This window comes from Macaca thibetana, chromosome Y (assembly GCF_024542745.1).
Source record: "Macaca thibetana thibetana isolate TM-01 chromosome Y, ASM2454274v1, whole genome shotgun sequence".
Classification (NCBI taxonomy): Eukaryota; Metazoa; Chordata; class Mammalia; order Primates; family Cercopithecidae; genus Macaca; species Macaca thibetana.
This window is the reverse complement of record NC_065599.1, coordinates 10076724-10097143: the sequence shown is the minus strand read 5'-3', so window position 1 is coordinate 10097143 and position 20420 is coordinate 10076724. Positions and strand designations below refer to the sequence as shown.

The window sequence follows — 20420 nt, the reverse complement described above, 5'->3', positions numbered from 1 at the left end:
ACCCTGGGCACTCAGCGCCAGTCTCACAGTCACTCTTCCGTGTGAAGTATTTATTACTGACTGGGTTGCCTTCCTCTGTCATCCAGTGAACTCCAGTTTCTCAATCAGCATCTTGCTGAGAATCCCAGCCTCCCTGCTGAGAACCCCTCCTTTCTCACCACTGCACACCCCATATCCCGCTGTGGGCCAGCAACCTCACGTGTGCACCCAAGAGGAATGATGCCACATTATTCCTGGGTGCAGGAACGGCTTTTGCTTATGTTGTGGCTCCTGTGTCCTCTAGATCTGGAGTATGAAGCAGGATGCATGCGTTCACAATCTTCAGGCTCACAGGAAAGAGATCTACACCATCAAGTGGAGCCCCACTGGGCCCGCCACCAGCAACCCAAACTCCAGCATCATGTTAGCAAGGTAAGGGCAGGCACCACAACTGGCACAGCTCTGTCCTACACAGTGACAATGAGAAATTTTGCTAAAGTGTGTCTGTGCACCTGTGTTGAAGCCCTTCAGAGGAAACGAAGTGGTAGCTCACTTTGAAGAGGCCAAAATCATCCTACCTTTGAGGTAGCAGGTTTTGGCCCAGGTGCTGTGGCTCACACCTGTAATCCCAGCACTTTCAGGCGCCGAGGTGGGCGGATCACAAGGTCAGGAGTTGTAGACTAGACTGGCCAACATGGCAAAATGTTGTCTCTATTTAAAAATACAAAAATTAGCTGGGCATGGTGGTGCATACCTGTAATACCAGCTACTCAGGAGGCTGAGGCATCTCTTGAACCCAGGAGATGGAGACTGCAGTGAGCTGAGACCACCCTACTGCACTCCAGCCTGGACAACAAGAGTGAAACTCCATCCCAAAAACCACAAAAATTCCTGTTTCTTGAAATATATATCTCGAAGCACTAGGAGGGTGTATATATATATGTGTGTGTGTATATACATATATACATGTGTGTATATGTGTGTGTGTGTGTGTGTGTGTATATATATATGAAGAGAGATGGGGTCTCATTATGTTGCCCAGCCTGGTCTTCAACTTCTGGCTTTCTCCCACTCTCCTAGTGCTTCATTTGATTCTACAGTGCGACTATGGGATATGGAGCAAGGTGTCTGCACCCATACACTCATGAAGCATCAGGAGCCTGTCTACAGTGTAGCTTTCAGCCCCGATGGGAAGTACTTGGCCAGTGGATCCTTTGACAAGTGCGTTCATATCTGGAATACTCAGGTAAGCTCCTGACCCATAGGAATCCTTTTAGTAAGGGATGCCTGAACAGCCACGATTCCAGTGTCTCTGGTTCAGAGCAGTGCCCTTGAGGGAGTTGAGCAAGCCCAGGCTTCCTGGGCAGACCCAAGTGGATGCTGTCCACTGTGCACCCCACATGGGTTGTGAACTCTTCCCCCACCAGACACCTCCGGCAGCTCCCCTCCCTGAGGAAGAGTGTCATGTCTGCTGTCCTCAGGGCTCTTGGCCATTTGATTCCAAACCCTCACCTTGGCACATGTTCTTCCTTGAAGGAGCCACTGTCTTCTGTTCACTTTTCTGAGTCCATGGCATGAAACCTTCCACCTGCCTCTTCCTCTTTTTAGCAGTTATCACCGAAATGCTGCTCTCTAGATATGGAGGTTGGAGGTTGGGAGTAGAGGACCAGCTAACGGGGACAAAGCCAACTCCAGATCCTCCACCCACACCAGCTGCTGCAGCTCTGCCATAGAGAAGATCAGGGAGTAGAAAGGAATGTGCATTTGCTATTGTCATGCCACTTACATTTTTCGAATGAAAGTAGTTTCTGTTTGAATAATGTAAGGTGTGTAGATATTGGGTTGTTCTTTTACCATGGACTGAAAGGACATAGGATTTGAGTAAAGGTGGCTGGCTGCTGTGGGTATCTTGGGCCACACCTGAGGGTAGGAGAATCCCACTAAAAAGAGTAGAAATGGATAGGAACTAGTACTGCACTGCATAAAGGATTGTATAGGACGGTTTGAAAAGGACTGTACAGCACTTCATTCTATTCTAAGGGAAGAGAGAAGTGACTATACTCTAGGAGCTGTTGAAAACAACCAAGGGGTCCCTTTAATTTTAAGAGGAATGACATGCCTTCCCCCTCCCCCATCCACCTGCATTTTCATTCTGGGTGTTTTTGGCTTCGTTGACATTCAGGTGGATTTACATCCTCAAGGTTCATTCTCCCTGTGGACTCATGGGTGATGAGCCCTGTTCACTGGCAAGGGGTCCACTGAGATCACAGGCTTCCCAGGGACCTCATGTGAACCACATCCTCTCAGAGAAGGAAAGGAAATGGTGGACCCTGCATAGAGCCAACCTGATGCCAAGCCCAGCCCCACAGCCCTAGATAGCCCTCCGGGAAGCACACATCTCAGGACTAGTGTGCAAGAGTCTGTGTTCGTGAAATCCTTGCTAGAAATAGTAATGGGTGGATTCATAAAAATACATAAATCATCAAAAAAAATGACACCATCAGTTAGGAAGAGCTTATTGTCAAGAACTCATTGGATCGTTTCAGCCATTTCTTGTAAATTAAAGAAATGCTTAGCATTTTTCTTAAGAGAAATATTAAAACCCACTTTAATGTTCTGTAAGTATAAAAATACCTATCTATAATACTGTTGGCATGCACCTTTCTTAGTTCATATGACACTACCTTTAAAGAGACCAGTTGAGCAGAGGTTTTGAGACAGCTCTCCTGGTCTCGGTCTTCAGATTTATCCTGCTTGTCACCATTAGTGAATCATGAGTGATGGCTTATTTGACCTTTTCTTCTTTTCTATAAAAACTTTTTAAAATAATTTTTATACAGACCAGTCTCACCGTGCTACCCAGGCTGGTCTAGAACTCCTGGGCTCAAGCAATTCTCCTGTCTCAGTCTCCCAAAGGGCTGGGGATTACAGGCATAAGCCACCACACCTGTTCTTATTTGACTCTTTCAAAGCCCTCTACTTCCCTCTCCTCTTAAATATGTCAAGTTAATGCTGTTTTAAACCAGAAACCAAAGGTCTGGAATGTTTTCCATTAATGTATGTTACACATTTTTCTTTCAAACATAAAAAATACTACATTTTAATTTCCAACATGTTAATACATTTAATGATGAATTACAGTCAATTCCCTTGCTAGTAGGTGAATTGTATTCATTCAGGTCAATTGTATTCATTCAGACACCAAGACAGGATTAGATGGGCAAGATATTTATTGGGAGAAACAGCTGTGATGGAAACAGTCAAAGAGCTAGAGGAGAAGGGAGAACTCAGACCATAAAGTCAGTCTGACACCTGGGAAGGAGACTGGAAGGGTAGGAAGTCAGGGATGGCCTTATAGGTCTGTAGAAAGTCCATGAGCTGGCCAAGCATGGTGTCTCACACCTATAATCCCAGCACTTTGGGAGGCCGAGGTGTGCGGATGGATCACCTGAGGTCAGGAGTTTGAGACCAGTCTGACCAACATGGTGAAGCCCCGTTTATATTAAAAATACAAAATTAGCTGGGCATGGTCGCACATACCTGTAATCCCAGCTACTGGGGAGGCTGAGGCAGGAGAATCACTTGAACCTGGGAGGTTGAAGTTGCAGTTAGCTTCTGATGGCGCCATTGCACTCCAGCCTGGGTGACAGTTGAGTCCCAGATGCCTGTTGAGTTCTCCCACCTCCATCAGTCCTCGGCTGGGCACAGTCTCAGAATCCGTCCAAATATCTGAATATGGTGGTGGATTCTGTGGGCAGCAGTAATCAGTTTCACTCCCTGTGGTGGGAAGTCCAAGAGTCACATTTCTGCATCCCCCAGAGCACTTACTATAAACCCTTAAATTTCACCATGCTTGAAAATGTTCATGATCAAATATTAGGGGCAGGAGGAGTGCACATTCCACACCTGCATCTGTTATAGGAGCCCCTGTCAATGTAAGTAACAGTTACCTTGCCTTGCAGAGTGGAAGTCTTGTCCACAGCTACCAAGGCACCGGCGGTATCTTCGAGGTGTGCTGGAACGCCCAAGGAGACAAAGTGGGTGCCAGCGCATCTGACGGCTCTGTAAGCAACACCTCTTGTTTACCAGGGAGTGGGGTGCTGGGGAGGGGGATAAGAGAAATTGGGCAGCTGATGCCTAAGTGAGGGGTGTGTGTGGTGTTTATGTCCTGAAGGGTCTAGCCAGTGCTGAAGGAAGCTTTTGGGATGGATCCCATCTGGGAATGGCCTTCTCTTTGTACCTTCTAGAATGTCATTCTAATTAACATTTTCTCAGTTAAATCGGTGTTTCTCAACAAGGATGATTCTGCACCTCTGAGGACATATAGACATTTGTGGAGGAATTTTAGGTTGTTACTGTAGTCATGTGTCACATAATCATGGGAGTGTGTTTTGAGAATTGCATCGTTAGGCGCTTTTATCTGTCTGAACATCATAAACTGACACAAACCTAAATGATAAGACCTATATACACCTAGGTTTTCGGTAAAGCCTATTGCTCCCAGGTTACATACCTGAACAGTAGGTGACTGTACTGAATTCTGTAGGCAAGCTGTAATACAATGGTAAGCATTTGTGCATCTAGACCTATCTAAACAGAAAACATTCAGCAGAAATATGATATAATAATCTTGTGGGACTACCATGGTCTGTGAGGTATGTTGTTGATGGAATGGTCATTATGTGGTACATGACTGTGCTTAGGTAGGGATGCCACTGGCATCCCGTGGGCAGAGCTCAGTGATGCTGCTGAAACTCCTGCCGTGCACAGGGCAGTCCCAGTTTTCATCCATGCTAAGCCTGAGAAGTCTGGGCTTCTGGTGGCTATCCTGCAGGTCTCCTGGGCACTCTTTTCCTCCCATGGCACATCTGGATTTTTTATTTGCCTCTGGACTTGAGATTGCCTTTACCTCTGAGGCGACAGCAGTGTGGCTGACCATCGAAGCATCAGTGTAGCCCCCAAATAGTGTCAGAGGTCATGTATTTTGGACTTCTGTTGCCATCTGCCCCACAGTTGCAGGTGTCCATTTTGGGACCCCTGCCAATGGTCTCTCCCACTGTGTTAATTCCTAGAGTTGTTCCTAACCTGGCCTTTCTGCTGTGTGCTGTTTGCTTGGATTTGGTTGGTCCGATGTCCATATGCCAGTCTGAGAGGTTCTCTGATCCTTCATGACAATGTTCCAATAAAACTTGACTTAGAAAAATTGGTAGAAACCTAGATTGCGCATGAGGGCCATAATTTGCTGACCTCTCACTCTAAAGACATCTTTAGGTTGTCTCTGAAGATGACAAGTACTTTGTCTTTCCTTCTAGGTGTGTGTTCTGGATCTGCGAAAGTAAACACAAAATATAGAAAAAAAGAAAAGAATTCTAATGACCAGCCATGAATGTGTGGGGTTGCAGCTGTGTTCAAATACAATTTATCAGCTCCAAAACTGTATGAACTTGACTTGTATTAGAGTATACTGTGAAACCAACTTGTTCCAGGCCACAGGAGTGTATATTTTTTCATAATCTTTATCACGAATTTTTTTTTTTTTTGGCGGGGGAATGGAGTTTTACTGTTGTTGCCCATACTGGAGTGCAGTGCTGTGATCTCGGCTGACTGCATCTTCTGCCTCCAGGGTTCAAGCGATTCTCCTGTCTCAGCCACCCAAGTAGCTGGGATTTCAGGCATGCAGCCATGACACACAGCTAATTTTGTATTTTTACTAGAGAAAGGGTTTCATGATGTTGGTTAGGCTGGTCTCCAACTCCTGACCTCAGGTGGTCCACCCACCTTGGCCTCCCAAAGTGCTGGGATTACAGATGTGAGCCACCGCCCTTAGCCTCAAGAAGTTTTAAAAAGGCAAACAAAAACAGAAGCAAATGAACAGTCCTGTCAAAGGGGTAAAGAATGGTTGCCATCGAAGACATTTAGCCCAGGAAGCAGCAGGTCAGCAGCTCGAGGTGACGGAACAGGCTCTGTGATGGCCCGTCAGAAAGAAATCTTAAAAGCTGTGCCAAAAAGAAGCAAATGCTTCTGATCAAACAGGGAATTAAAAAAAAAAAAAAATCTTTGGGATGTTTTCTGATTTGTTTTCTTTAACAATGTGGACAGTGCCATTGCTCTTACAAAGGATGTGCAAAGACCAGTTTATATACCAATAAGATGCGCAAGTTTGTAATCCCAACACTTTGTTTTCCAGAATCTTCTTTGTTGGGTGGTTTTTCTATCAGTTGGAATTCTGTCATCTGAGGCCTTCTTATGTCTGAGATGGAAACTGTTTTGCATTTTCTGTCTTTTTCCTCTTTTGCTCCCTGCCCACCTTCTACCTTCCAATGAGGTCTGGTTTTTCAGTGCACCCTGAAGAGATGCAGCCACATGGACATGAAGACAAAATCTCTGAGGGACAGCTTTCTCCCTTCTACCCTCTCCCACCCTGCCCTCCCCTTGCTCTCTCATGCTCTCTCTCTCTTTCTCTCCCTTCCTCTCTCCCCCTTCCCTCCTTCCCTCTATGCCTTTCTCATGGTTGCTTCAGATCTTAAGTCTCAAGGGCACATTGGTGCATAATAAGTGCTTTATGCACAAGGTAGGGCAGGGGGACTTTTTAACAGAAGAAAAAGAATGACTTAGAAAAGAGCCTGGAATATTTTTGGGAAAAAATATTTTTATGTTAAAATGATTTTAGAATCCTAAAATGACCAACAGATGGAGAGAGCTTTGTTTGATTTATGTTTTAAAAAGAACTGAAGAAGCCACAGGTGGGGCTTGAAGGAGTCCCTGGCTTTCTCCTCACCCTCAGAAAAGGTGGTTAGAGAACTCCAGTGGACAAGGGTTACCCCTAGGGGTCAGTAGTGAGATTGCTCTGCAGCCAGTGAGGGAGGTCCTAGCCATGCTGATTGGAAGAAGAACCTTGCATCTTTCAATGTGTGCATACCCTGGAAGCTGGCAGGAAAGCAGTGAAGGACCACATGCCCTCTAGCTTCAAGGGAGCATTGGCAGAACAAAAAGGTACTGCAGAAGTTCTAGAAACTCACAGCTTGGCTGGATTTGGCCTGTTGGCTACATCTTTGCCACAACCATGTTAAGTGATGGTCATTTCTCCAAGAGCTGGCTTGGTGAGTCATTGCAGAGGCTCCTGCACGTCACTTGGTCTAACAATGCCAAAAATGCATGTGGAAGGAAGATTTTAGTCCTGGAGGGGAAATATTGACTTAGAATGTCACTAATAATTTCTGTTGTCTTTATAATTTCTTTCTCTCTTGAAGATTAGGACAAATATATATTTTTATATATATAAAATTTTACATATATATAATATATATATTTTAATGAATCTTCTATTTTTTTAAGAAAATTAAACAAGGCTTTGTGTTTCTTGAAGTGCTTCATTTCATTGGATCAGGTGACATTCATCCTCATTGTCATAACCCAACACTGACTGACTTTTTTATTTAGCAAGGGGGAAAAGGTGTCAAATACAAGGGCGTCTTCTCCCATTTTTTTTCCTGTGGGCAGAAGAAGGGCTAAGGAAGTTGGCCTGGCCTGTGGGGGCTGCTGTTTCACTGGCAGTGTTGCAGTCTGCTTTGTGTGTTCCAGAAGTGAGACACAGGGTGTTGTTATTGTGAGGGTGACATTCATCTGCAGAGCCAAAAATCAGACATCAGGCAAGGGCCAGGGCTTCCTATGGAATTTGGAATGCACCACAACCCCTACAAAAGCCAGAGTCCATTGTTCATTCTATATCATTGATTGGCCTTTGCTTGGATATGTGAATTATTCAAGCCTGAGAAGACCAAAATGTCTCATTCCGAGATGAGTATCTTATTTGGGCTCTGTTCCAAAACAGTTAGCAAAGCAGGCCATAGTGATGTAGTGGGTTCACCACACCCATTTTTGATGAAGCTAGTATCCCCAGATGAGGTGACGATTTCCCCTCCCAGGGACTCACTAAGTGTTAGGGTATGGTTTGTTAAGGACCAAATGACACCATCTTTACACCTCCCAAATAAAGATACATCCATCTCTGCAGAGCATCAGCTGTCAGAGGTCAGCCTGTCATCAGGACATGACTTAAACCCTTGACAAACCGGAAACAACTGTGGGACAGTAATGGTGGGATGTGTTGTAAGCGATTCACTAGACAATCTTCACATGAAGGTCAGTAGCCAGGGTCTCTCCCAAGGGTTGGCTTTAGTCTGGATGAATTGTTAGGTAGAAGCCTGGTCTGGGAGGCCTAGAACCCCAGGCTGTATTACTGGCTTCTCTAGCTTAAGCCTGGAGAGGTCCTTCCTGTGGCTGCATGCAGGACCAAGCATGAGAATGCAGCTAGCACCACCTCCACCCCCACCCCGCCACATCTACCCCAGTTCTCAACAGAACACCACCATGGATAGCTGTTTCCAGAGCCTCCAGCGTTTATACAACACTGCTTACCCTGTGTGCTGCTGGAATGTTAGTAGAGCCATCCCTGTAACCAAGGAATGGCCTAAGTGGAATGTTATTGTTCAATGTTGTTTACAGCTCTTAAAACACAGTGAGGAATGCCTAAGTCATACTGACCAAACTTGACCTTGAAGGCAGACATGACCTTATCGAAGGAGGACCAGAAGGGTAGAACATTATAGGGTGAAACTCTCTGACCCCCTCACGACACTGTAGAACATGACTTTTTTGTCTTCTTAAGAAATAGGTCATTGAGCCAAGTGAAGTGCACTTTGTCAAATGTAAGGGTCCGCTTGTTCCTTATTTTCTGTTTGTTAACCTTATTTTCCATCATTTAAAAAAAAAAAACAACTTGTATTTCTTGTCAAATGCAGAAATGGTCCTTCTGGCAGTCACTGAAGTTTTGCATTCTGGCTTGTGCAGTTTTTATTGTGTGTCAGATGTACAGCCGGACACGTTCTCTGTCCACACTTTGCAGATTCTGTTCAAATGACATCAACCCATTTCATCCCCCCGCCACCTCACCCTCATGCCCTTTGAAAAAAAAAAACATCACTTTGTGTGCTGTAGCTCATTTGTTTCAACACAGAATCAACAGATCATATTTGGCATCATGAATACATTGCTCTATTTTGATATTGAAGAACTTGGTGGGTGTGCTTTCTTCCTGTCACTCTGGAGCTCTTGGGCCCAGGTTGACACCAGTGACTGAAGACCGAGTTCTGTATTTTCTCGAGAAGGAAATACCTTGCATGCCTCTATCCAGGATTGCTGTGTGAGATAGGGAGCAGGGGGCAGAATGCAGTGATGTGGTGTTCACAGCAGCCTCTGGCTGAAAGGTAGGCTTTTTAGTGTGTTTCCTTTTCATTATTTTATTTCAGACTGCCTACTGGGAAAAGTCAAAGCAAATGAAAGTTCTCTCATCAGCAGGTTGGTTGGTTGGGTTCCCAAATTAGCCATGAGTAATTTGAAGAACCTAAAGTTACAGGATGGGGCAATTTAGGGCATGGATGTCTGCACACTGCAGACTTAACATGTGGCAAACATTTACTGACATTTGCTCTGTATGTTACACTGTTAAATAATGTAATTAGTTAATGGATGTTGATTTCCATCTGCATTCTATGAAGGAGGCAGTAGATTCTGGGAGGCAAAGACATGGCTTACTCTTAGTCTAAGGTTTCACTGTGCAGGTGAGTCACAGTCATTTCCCTCTAATCTTGCTTGTTCCACACTAGGGCAAAGCAAATGGCTAGGGGTGCAGAGGCTTTTATGGGTGATTCCCTCGAAGGATCTGAGAGCCCGAATATCTGAGACAGGCCTCAATCTCAGTTAATTCAGAAGGTTTATTTTGCCAAGGCTGAGGATGCACGCCCATGGCAGCCTCAGGACGTCCTGATGACATTTGTCCAAGGTGGTCAGAGCACACTTTGGTTTTATACATCCTAGGGAGACAGGAGACATCAACCGATGTGTAAGATAAACACTAGTTCAGTCCAGAAAAGGCGAGACAACCTGAAGCACAGGTAAAGCAGGGAAGGGGCTTCCAGGTCATAGGTAGCTTAGAAACAAATCGTTTGCTTAACACACACTCTTTCCAGTCTTTGTCTCTGGAGTGTCTCATCCAAGGCACGTTAAGCAAAGCAAGAACAGGTTATCGTTACCTTCTGGAGAACACAAAGGGAAAATCAGGGACAGAAATGGAGGATATTTATAGGAGCAACCTTCAGGTAGAATGTGAGGTGAATGTTCTGCAGAACAGTGCCTTTGTTAGGAAGAGTTATACCCTCATGTAAAAGATACTTATTTAGAGATACTCTGCAGGAAGTAAACAGATGGGAGTATGCACTCTTCTGTAATATCTGCACATGTTGATAATAATCTCACTTTGAAATGGGGTGAAATGAGCAGACTATAAAAAAGTTTTTTAGCCTAGGCAACATAGTGAGACCACATCTCTACAAAAAAATTAGTCAGGCATGGTGTCGAGTGCCTGTGATCTCAGCAGCTTGGGAGGCTGAGGCGAGAGGATCATTAAGCCCAGGAGGCTGAGGCTGCCTGCAATGACCCATGGCAAGAGCACCACTTTCCTTAATCCTACGTGACAGAGTGAGATCCTGCCAAACAAAGCAAAACACTTTTTTCTTATGGTTAGGCAGTAAACTAAAATCAAATACAATCCATTCTGATGGAATAGTCATCTTTCCACCCAGTCTTCACTCCAAACTACACCTCCGTTGTCACCTCCTTCTCACAGGCCAACACACTTCTGGCTGTTCTCTCATACCTATTCAAGAACTTTCCTGCCATCATCGCCATTACTTTCTTTCCACTCCATCATTCCTGTAGCACCCCCAATGTACTCAAGCACCTGCCATCTTCAAAACAGTGACTCGAGCACTTGCCATCTGCAAAACATTGATAACAAAACAAGCCAAATTCTCTGCAGCAACCAGCCTTATAGGGAAGTCACTTAGAACCAAGGCTGGCCATCATCTCTTCATGTGTTTGCCCAATTGTCTCATTTCCTATGTTGCCCTAATACACATCCTGATGATCATTTTTCTGTCCCCAGTACCTAGGCCTGGCCCAGTTCCTGTCAAGTCACCATGAGAAGGCATCTAGTCACCCTCTCACTTGGCTGTGCTCATCAGGACAAAGCCATATGCATGAGTATCAGCTGGTGATGCTTGGTGTCTCAACTGGGAGTCATCATCTTGGCTGAAGAGTTGGTTCTCAGTGTTCCTGTTTGACAGCATCAAAATCCAACTCTGGCTAATGTAAGCCCAAAGGAATAAATGGGCCTGATACTGGCAAGCTTTGAGAAATCGGAGAATGAGGCTCAGAGGCCACGCAGACAGGAACTGCGAAAAGTAGGCTGCAACACTTGGGTCATGAAGATGACAGATGTGGCAGTGGGTGTTGCCCACACCCTGAAGGCTAGACTGACTCTGGAGGAACACTCAACACTGCCTCCCAAAGTGGGCTTGCCTGCTGCCATGGCCTCTCCAGAAGTGCCTCTCTGCAACTCATTACCTTGAGCGTGAGCTGGTAACTTGAGAGAGATGCCTAATTGGCTCTACCAGGTCACATGCCTTGCTCTAGCTGCAGTGGAGGCTATAAAAATATCCTCTTTGCTTTTGAACTGGGGAGTGCGGCTGTGCCTTATCAGGTAGGAAGATATCCCCAAATAGAGGAAGGGCTTCTAATATTGGGAGCTCAGGGGAGTATAGACAGAATACCACTACTGAGATGAAGGATGCACATTTCCCTAGAAAATCTAAAACTTGTTCATGTTTCCTTGATACCTTTGATCAAGGTGTGTGAGGCCTAGCCCAGGCTAATCCTGAGGAGGGTGAAGGAAGAGTTATCCAGAGAGTTGGGGCAGGCCTGGGCAGGCACTACCTTATGGTGTGCTCAGAATCCATCTGCAACCCTGTGACTCCAGAAGTACACAGGCAGAACCTTCCTGAATTCAATATTCCTTATATAAAGGGAGGTGTCACATGGCAGAGCTGTTCACAGTATCCTGAGAAAATATTGTGTCTTGCTTTTCTGTATACATACTGGTGGTTTGTAATCCCAGTGCATACTGCAACATTTTTGTTAAATGTAAAACGATAATAATACACATACACACAAGGGAGCTTCAAAAAGTTCAAAAAATACATATTATGGAAAAGCAGTGGATTTCACAAGACTTTCTGCATCAAAATAAGCTCATCCTAACTTATTACAACATGTTTGAATAGTATCTAGTTTGTAGCACTAAAAAGTGTGAGACATCAGTTTGATTAAAGCAGAGCAACATGTTGTTAAAATTGAAATAATAATGTCAAATTTTATGGTGAGGTCTGGGGGAAGGAATTGTGAAATCATTGATGTTTTACAAAAAGTTTATGAGCACTGTGTCCCAAAGAGATAAGCAGTTTACAAATGTGTAAGTTGTTTTAAGAAGAAATGAGATGATACTGAAGATGAAGCCCTCAGTGGCAGACCATGCACATAAATTTGAGAGAAACAAATCCTTGTTCATGCCCTAACTGATGAAGACCAGTGATTAACAGCAGAAACAACAGCCAGCACCACAGACATCTCAACTGGTTCAACTTACACAATCTGACCGAAACATTCAACTTAAGCAAACTTTACACTCAGGTTCCAAAACTGTTGTGCCCACATTAGCTGCAGACAAGAGTTAAGCTTTCAGTGGAAATTTTAAACGAGTGGGATGAAGATCCTGAGGCCCTTCTACAGAATTATTATAACAGGAGACCAAACACAGCTTTATCAATACAATCCTCAAGGCAAAGCACAATGAAAGCAATGGCTACCAAGTGAAAGCAGAAGCAGACTGCTCAGTAGGTCATGATAACAGGTGTTTTTTTGGTTTGTTTGTTTGTTTGTTTTTTTATGCGTAAAGCATTATTGTTGCTGATTTTCTGGAGGGCCAAAGAATGATAGCATCTGCTTATTACGAAAATGGTTTTGAGAAAGTCAAAGCTTTATTAGAAAAAATGCCCAGGAAAAGTGTCACCAAAGGGTCCTTTTCCAGCACACCAATGTTCCTGCTCATTAACCTCATCAAACAACGGCAATTTTGCAAAAGTTTCCATGGGAAATCATTAGGCATCCACCTTACAGTCCTGATTTGGCTCCTTCTGACTTCTTTTGTTTCTTAATCTTTAAGGGGCATCCTTGTTGTATTTTTTTTTCCTCCAGTTGTTACTGTAAAAAAAGACTGCATTGATATGGTTAAGTGCCCAGGACCTTCAGTTCTTTAGGGCTGGATTAAATGGCTGCTGTCATTGTTTACAAAGTGTGTTGAACTTGATGAGCTTATGTTGAGAAACGAAGTTTCTATTCTTTATTTCCGTTTTTTTATTCCATTTTTTTCATGGACTTTTTGAAGTCCTCTCATATATCTTAACTGATGGAAAGTTGGGAACACAGGCAATTTTCTGGGCATTAATGAGGTTCCAAGTATTCCTTAGACTATGTTGTTATTCAGGACAGCTTTGGGACCAAAAGGCTAAATTTGTGATGAAAGATGCTCCCAGCTGAGCATGGTGGCTCACATGAGTAATCCCAGCACTTTGGGAGGTTAAGGTGGGCAGATCTCCTGAGATCAGGAGTTTGAGACCAGCCTGACCAACATGGCAAAACCTCTTCTGTACTAAAAATATGAAAAGTAGCCAGGCATGGTGGTGCACGACTGTAGTCCCAGCTACTTGGGAGGTTGAGGCAGGTGAACAGCTTGAAACTGGGAGGCAGAAGTTGCAGTGAGCCGAGATCTCACCACTGCACTCCAGCCTTGTCTCAAAAACAAACAAACAAAAACCAAAAAAAAAAAAAAAAAAAAGTCACACTCCCTTCTTTGCCGTTTACTGGGTGTTAGCAGGCCAGGCTGTGCCATTGCTCCACTGGCACCCTGGTTCCCCGTTTATCCTGCTGCTTCTCTACCTTGCTGCTCTTTGGTGATGTCAGTAAGGTTAGTGGAGGGCATTTGCTCTAGAAAACACGTTTACTGCACCTTTTCTATGTTTAGATACACAAATACCATTGTGTTACAGTTGCTGACAGTATTCAGTATAGTCACGTTTCATTCATTACAGTCTGGTTTGCAGCCTAGGAGCAATAGGCTCTACCATCTAGCCTAGTGCTGTAGACTGTGCCATCTAGGTTTGTGTAAGTACGCCGTATGGTATTTACACAACATTATATATCACAGAACGACACACTTCTCAAAACTCATGCTTTTCATTAAGCTATGCATATATTTTCTTTGGATAGAAGTGTTGTTAAGACAGCATCCAAGTGAGGCCAAGAGCTCAGTCACAATTACCTTATTTTATTTATTTTCCCAAGGACATAGATCTTGCACTTAGCTTTATAGCCAGCCTCAGAAAACTTCCTAGTGACAATAGGCTAGAGAAGCAGCAGAGTGGTCCGGAGGGGGCTCTTCCATTGCCACATGCATGTGCATGAATCATTTCTCTTACCCTAAAAAAACTCTAACTAGTGATGAGGGCAAGGTCAAGGGCCTGCTGCACTTTGGCAGTGCAGTGATGAAAAAGTGAGAACAAAGTTCCAAAGGATGACAATAGAAGAGTCAGGAATATGGGAGCTGGGCTCTTGGCACATCCACTTTACAGGTCTCTATGGGTTTGGCACGCAGGGTCACCCTTTTTTTTTTTTTTTTTTTTTTTTTTTTTTTTTTTTTGAGACAGAGTCTTGCTCTGTCGCCCAAGCTGGAGTGCAGTGGCCAGATCTCAGCTCACTGCAAGCTCCGCCTCCCGGGTTTACGCCATTCTCCTGCCTCAGCCTCCCGAGTAGCTGGCACTACAGGCGCCTGCCACCTCGCCCGGCTAGTTTTTTGTATTTTTTAGTAGAGATGGGGTTTCACCGTGTTAGCCAGGATTGTCTTGATCTCCTGACCTCGTGATCCGCCTGTCTCGGCCTCCCAAAGTGCTGGGATTACCGGCTTGAGCCACCACACCTGGCCGGGTCACCCTTATTTTTATTGCAGGATTCGCTTGCAGTATGGATTTCAAATGTGCTGGCATCAGAACCTGAAGGAGAAAAGACAAAAATTGTGTGTCCATGTCCTTGCCGGTTGGTCCTCAGCTTTAGAAAATGTGCTCAACACTCACTGCGCTGACTTTCATATGCCAACTTTGGTCAAAATCCCACCATTTCATTTCATCTATGAAAAAAAAAAACAACACAAAAACCTACACCATCTTTCCATCTACATTTTATTACATCATTATGATGGACGAAACAAGTCCTACAGAATTGTCTAGGCCAGTTAATGGCTGGTCGTGGCACAGATGTGCAGGCAACAAAACTGTTGGTTTAGGAAAGTTTCAGAGACCCAGGACATGTGCTCTCTAATTTAGAAGCAGACAGCACTCTTGTGACAGCTGGTGCAGCTTCTACTAGGGATGGCAACTCAGGCAACACGGACCCTATGGTTGGCTGGCTACCTACACTGAACTCCAGGAAGCGCTGGAAGGGAGAGAGACCACACGTGAAAAACTACACTTCCCAATTGTGTTTTCAGGGGCAATGTCACATGTTTATAGCAAGCAGCTCCTCCCCATCAGCATCTAAGTCTACTTATGGAAAACTCTGTCTCAAGGCCCAATATAAATACACATCCAGCCCAAATTAAATACGCACTACTACATTCCTGGTAACCCTTTGTCAAATTAAGCTTATTCTGATCATGACCCTACATAAGATGATAAAGTGACAAATAATATTTTTATAAATACAAGAATGTATTTGTCCAAATGTGCTCAGTATTTCCTTCATGAGACATTTTTATCAAGTGTGGATTTCAGGATGGTTTTGCTCCCGCATGCAGTATTTTCTTGAAAATAATTAAGAATCATGTAACTGGTCACATTTTTCTCTTTACCCCCCAGCTAGGAAGCTCAAAGCCAAACTACCAATCCATTTTCAGTAGTTATCTGGGGCTAATTCTAGCTGGCTTTCTATTTCGTTATCATTTTCCTTCAGTCTTGTTTTGGTTATTAATCAATTCCCCCATGTTGTTCTTCCAGAATATGACATGGTTTAAAAAGGACACAGAACAAAGGGGAAAAAAATGTGAGCATCAGTCAGCAGTGTGAGAGTTAATGGGAATCCCGTCAAAAGAATAATCTTGGGCATTGGTCATTATTCCAGCAATACATCATCTTTCTTTGAGACCCTTTGAAACCACTGTCAAAATTATTCTTCCAATCCCCAAATATACTAGAATACTTGCTCCATCCCAGGTTGCAAGCTGTGTGTGGGGAATACAGAGGTGGAAGACATCATGAAGGGTGGCTTTTCCAACCACAGATGGGGCAAATGACTCCAAAAAGCCCACAAAAAGCCTCCAAAGCCCCTCCACCCATGGGCTTTGGTGACAATCACAGCTTCCTCTGAGTCCCTCTCTTTTTCCTTACACACTTAGGCACACTGCTTCTCTCCCTCCCACTCCAGGCTTGGTCCTGCCACTGTGCCTTTGTAACTCTATTTTTCTGTCTGTAAGGCTCCTCTGATTTTCTTGTGGCTCCTACACTTCGTTCGGGTCTCAATTCTAATGTTACCTCATGCTCAGGGAGACTCTGGGATACCCTCTCTAAAACCATGCTCCCAATCCTCACTGATTTTTCTTTATGGCACTTCCCGCTACCTGGATGGAGTATCGTATCATTATTTGTGTTTTTCATTCTCTGTCTCTGCCACTACAGTGGAGAGTCTCAGTGGACAGGGAATGTGTTGTAGTCACCATACTGTACCCGATGTCCCAGATAACACCTGGCACATAGAGGGTGCTCAGTCAACATGGGGAATGAATGGGCAGTACAGTCATGTTAAGTGCTTGACAGCAATGGGATGCAGCACGTAGTACTACCTTGGAGTTCACACCACTGCACTCCACTCTGGGCAACAGCGAGATCCTTCCTCAAAAAAAGGCAACTGCAATACTGTTGTGTCTTTCTGACACATGCACTATGGGCTGTGGGAGAACATGACACTCAGATCTTCCTCCCAGAGTTGGATTAAGGTGAATCTGGGGGAATCTCGGTCTGACTTACTCAGAGCAAGTGTGCTGAGCTGCTCAAACAGTGGGTAAAGGGATTGAAGGATGGGGGAGGACTGGCCATGGATCACCCAGCCAGATTTTGAGGAGAGTCTGGGTGGCTGACAAGGATGGTGGAGAGCTGGTTTTGTTAGTGTAGTGAACCTGCCTTTCCTGGAGCCAAGACACCAGCTGGGAAAACTTCTAAAGAAGGCTTGCAGTTCTGGAACAGCATTCCTGCTAAAGGAGCTGGTGGCACTTCAAAAAGACTTGCTTCTGGCTGGGCACGGTGGCTGATGCCTGTAACCCCAGCACTTTGGGAGGACGAGGCGGGCAGATCACGAGGTCAGGAGTTTGAGAACAGCCTGGCCAATACAGTGAAACCCCATCTCCATTAAAAATACAAAAAATGAGCCAAGCGTTGTGGCAGGCGCCTGTAGTACCAGCTACTCGGGAGGCTGAGGCAGGAGAATGGCATGAACCCGGGAGTTGGAGCTTGCAGTGAACCTAGATCGCGCCAGTGCACTCCAGCCTGGGTGACAGAGTGAGACTCCATCTCAAAAAAAAAGAAAAGACTTGATTCTAAACAGGTCACCCACTGTTTATGAGGACGTCCTGGATTCAAGCGAACTTCTACGTGATTTCTGTGGTAATTTTCAAACAGACTCTGAGCTGGGGTGTCATATGGTGGCTCTTTTTATTATTTTTAAAAATTATTTATTATTTGAATTTTCTAGTCCAGAAATTATATTGTTAAAGGTTCATTTTGTCTATTATAAAAATAATTCATACCTGTTAAAATGTGGAAAATAATTTTGCCTTATAGAAAAGTTAGGAAATATATTTAGAGAAGTATGAATAACTCATGATCCCTCCACCCAGAGACAACCACTGTTAACAGCATATATAAGTGATTTCATTTTATTTGATGATTTTGAATAACTGAGATTTTGCGGGGAAAAAAAAGCTATATTTAGCATACTATATTTAAATGTACGTATAAGGAGGTTTGTCCAAAGAAACAGTAATTTTTATGACTAGTGATAGGGTACTATAACAATTTTTTTTTTTTTTTTTTTTTTTTTTTTTTACACAGGGTCTCACTCTGTTGCCCAGGCTGAAGTGCAGTGGCACAATCTTGGCTTCTTTACTCACTGCAAATTCTGCCTCTAGGGTTCAAGCGATTATTGTGAGTCAGCTTCCCAAGTAGCTGGGATTACAAACATGCACCTTCAGGCCTGGCTAATTTTTGTGTTTTTAGTAGAGACAGCATTTTACCATGTTGTCCAGGGTGGTTTCAAACTCCTAGCCTCATGTGATCCACCCACCTCGGCCTCCCAAAAGTGCTGGGATTACAGGCATGAGCCATGGTACCTGACTAAAATAATGTTTTTAAAAACTTGTACAATCAGGCCTGGCACAGTGACACAAACCTGTAATCTCTGCACTTTGCGAGATAAAGGGGGGAGGCTCGCTTGAGCCCAGGAGTTTGAAACTAGCCTAAGCAACATGGTAAGAGCCTATCTCAAAAAAAAAAAAAAAAAAAAGGATATACAAAAATCAGCCAGGTGTGGTGATGCATGCCTGTAATCTCAGCTACTTAGGAGGCTGAGGTGTCAGAATCAACTGGGCCCAGGAGGTGGAAGTTGCAATAAGCTATGACTGTGCCACTGCATTCCAGCCTGAGCAACAGAATGAGATGCTGTTTTGAAAGGAAAAAAACAAAAAAGTTCTACAGTCAACAGATGATACTCAAAGGACTTTACAGTTAAAGCAAACTTTCTTCTTCCAAATCCAATACCCTTGAGAGATTTCTGGCATCTCTTGATTGTTACAGTAGGTTGTCAGACACATATGAATACGGCAGGAAAAGGTCTCTGTCCCCAGGAATGTGAGGCAACAGGTGGTTGGTAACTGTCTCTCTAAAATAATTATTGGTTGCAGCTGGTACCAGCAGAAGGCAGTCTCCAAATAGAAACACCGGAAAGTGTTGATCAGCAGCTTCCCCATAAAATCTCAGGGGTTGGGAAAGTGGGCTCAAGCATGCACAGTATGAGGCAAGATGGAAGAGTCTAACTGGCATATGACCTTCCTCTAGGAACACTTTCGCTGGTGAGCATGCACACAACTCCAGGAAACACTGCACATGTGGCCCCTCCCAAATGGTAGCAGGCCACTGTGCATGGAGACAGCCTGCTCCAAGAAAATAATCATGGAAGAAGGGATACAAGACCCCAGAAACCATGGCAACATATAAGACCCCACATCAAAGGCTAAACAGTGCACTTGACTCTCTCAAGTTACCTGCTTGGCCATCTTCCAAGTGTACTTTACTCCCTTTCATTCCTCTTCTAAAGCTTTTTAATAAACTTTCCCTCTTGCTCTGAAACATGCCTCAGTCTGTCACTCTCCCTTATGCCTCTCAGTGGAATTCTTTCCTCTGACGATGCAAGAAGTGAGGATCCTTCAGACCTGTGTGGATTCACCATTGCTAACATCAGGAGGTGGGCGGCTCACTCCAGGACACATTTCCTAGAGGAGGAAGTAGGGGCTGGACTGATGGTCCCCGGCTGCAGCCCAGAAGCCTTTTCCAAGTATGTTGTCAAGGACTCCATTCCTCTTATCCTTTTCTAACCATTGCCATTGACTCATTTCCTATGCTCCACTTCCTGTTTTCTTTCCTGAGAAAAGACATCAGCTAAGTGCATTATGGGACTACAGCCTCCTCAGTCTTCACTCAAGTCCCTTCCCTCTTTCCTCTCCTGTTTCTCACGCACCTCCGCAGAGCTTCAATGGCAGTCCTGCAGCAAACCCAGGAGGGTCCCAGCATTGAAATGAAAAGTCATTAGTCCTGGTGCTGAGCTAACAAACAATGGCACAGACCTTGTGCTGGCAGAGGGCTGCACATTTACGTTTCATTTATTGAACCTGCTTGCTTTTTGTGGCTGCGTTCTGTTGATGTCTCTGAAGGACAATGAATGAAGTCAACTATTTCCGATAATTCCAGGAAGAAATGTGTCACTGTCTGAGCCCAAGATGTAGGGCCACTCCCAGTGGCTGTGTACCCAGAGAGCTTCCCTACTATTTACCTGCAGTCACTGTCTTTCTGAATAGAATGGGGTTGACCATGAGGACCAGCAGCAGGGGCAGGTACATGGTGACACAGTGGTGGATGGCGTGGTCCAGGCCCAGCTTACACCTAAGAGAGAAAAACCAAATCATTCTTCTCAAAAACAAAGCTTTGGCAACTAACCTGGAATCTAAGATAAGAGGATGAAAACAGAAAGAGAAATGCATAAATCTGCTGCTGACTGCTCAAAGAAAATGTGAGTCGTTTGTCATGTGTGGAACAAACAGTTAATTGCAGGGGAGTAAGGGAGATCAACTCTGTTTCTGTCTCAGAAATGGGATGTCTTCTAAGACGTTCCACTGG

General features: G+C 44.4%; 1 protein-coding gene across 9 annotated transcripts in view; it reads left to right on the top strand.

Annotated features, from left to right (window-relative positions):
* The window catches only part of TBL1Y (transducin beta like 1 Y-linked), a 231985-nt gene extending 212175 nt beyond the window's left edge, over nucleotides 1-19810 (top strand). For 5 of the 9 annotated variants that reach the window (XM_050777731.1, XM_050777730.1, XM_050777739.1 and 2 more), the window contains 4 exons: nucleotides 284-411; nucleotides 1060-1225; nucleotides 3942-4043; nucleotides 10982-17174. In XM_050777731.1, coding sequence (XP_050633688.1) covers nucleotides 284-411; nucleotides 1060-1225; nucleotides 3942-4043; nucleotides 10982-11131 — 546 coding nt within the window. In that variant the 3' untranslated portion in view covers nucleotides 11132-17174. Of the gene's footprint in view, nucleotides 1-283; nucleotides 412-1059; nucleotides 1226-1587; nucleotides 4044-5291; nucleotides 7232-10981; nucleotides 17175-19085 lie in introns of those variants that run through there. The other 4 variants (XM_050777736.1, XM_050777733.1, XM_050777734.1 and 1 more) reach the window with 4 other exon arrangements.
* The last annotated feature ends 610 nt before the right edge of the window (nucleotides 19811-20420 follow it).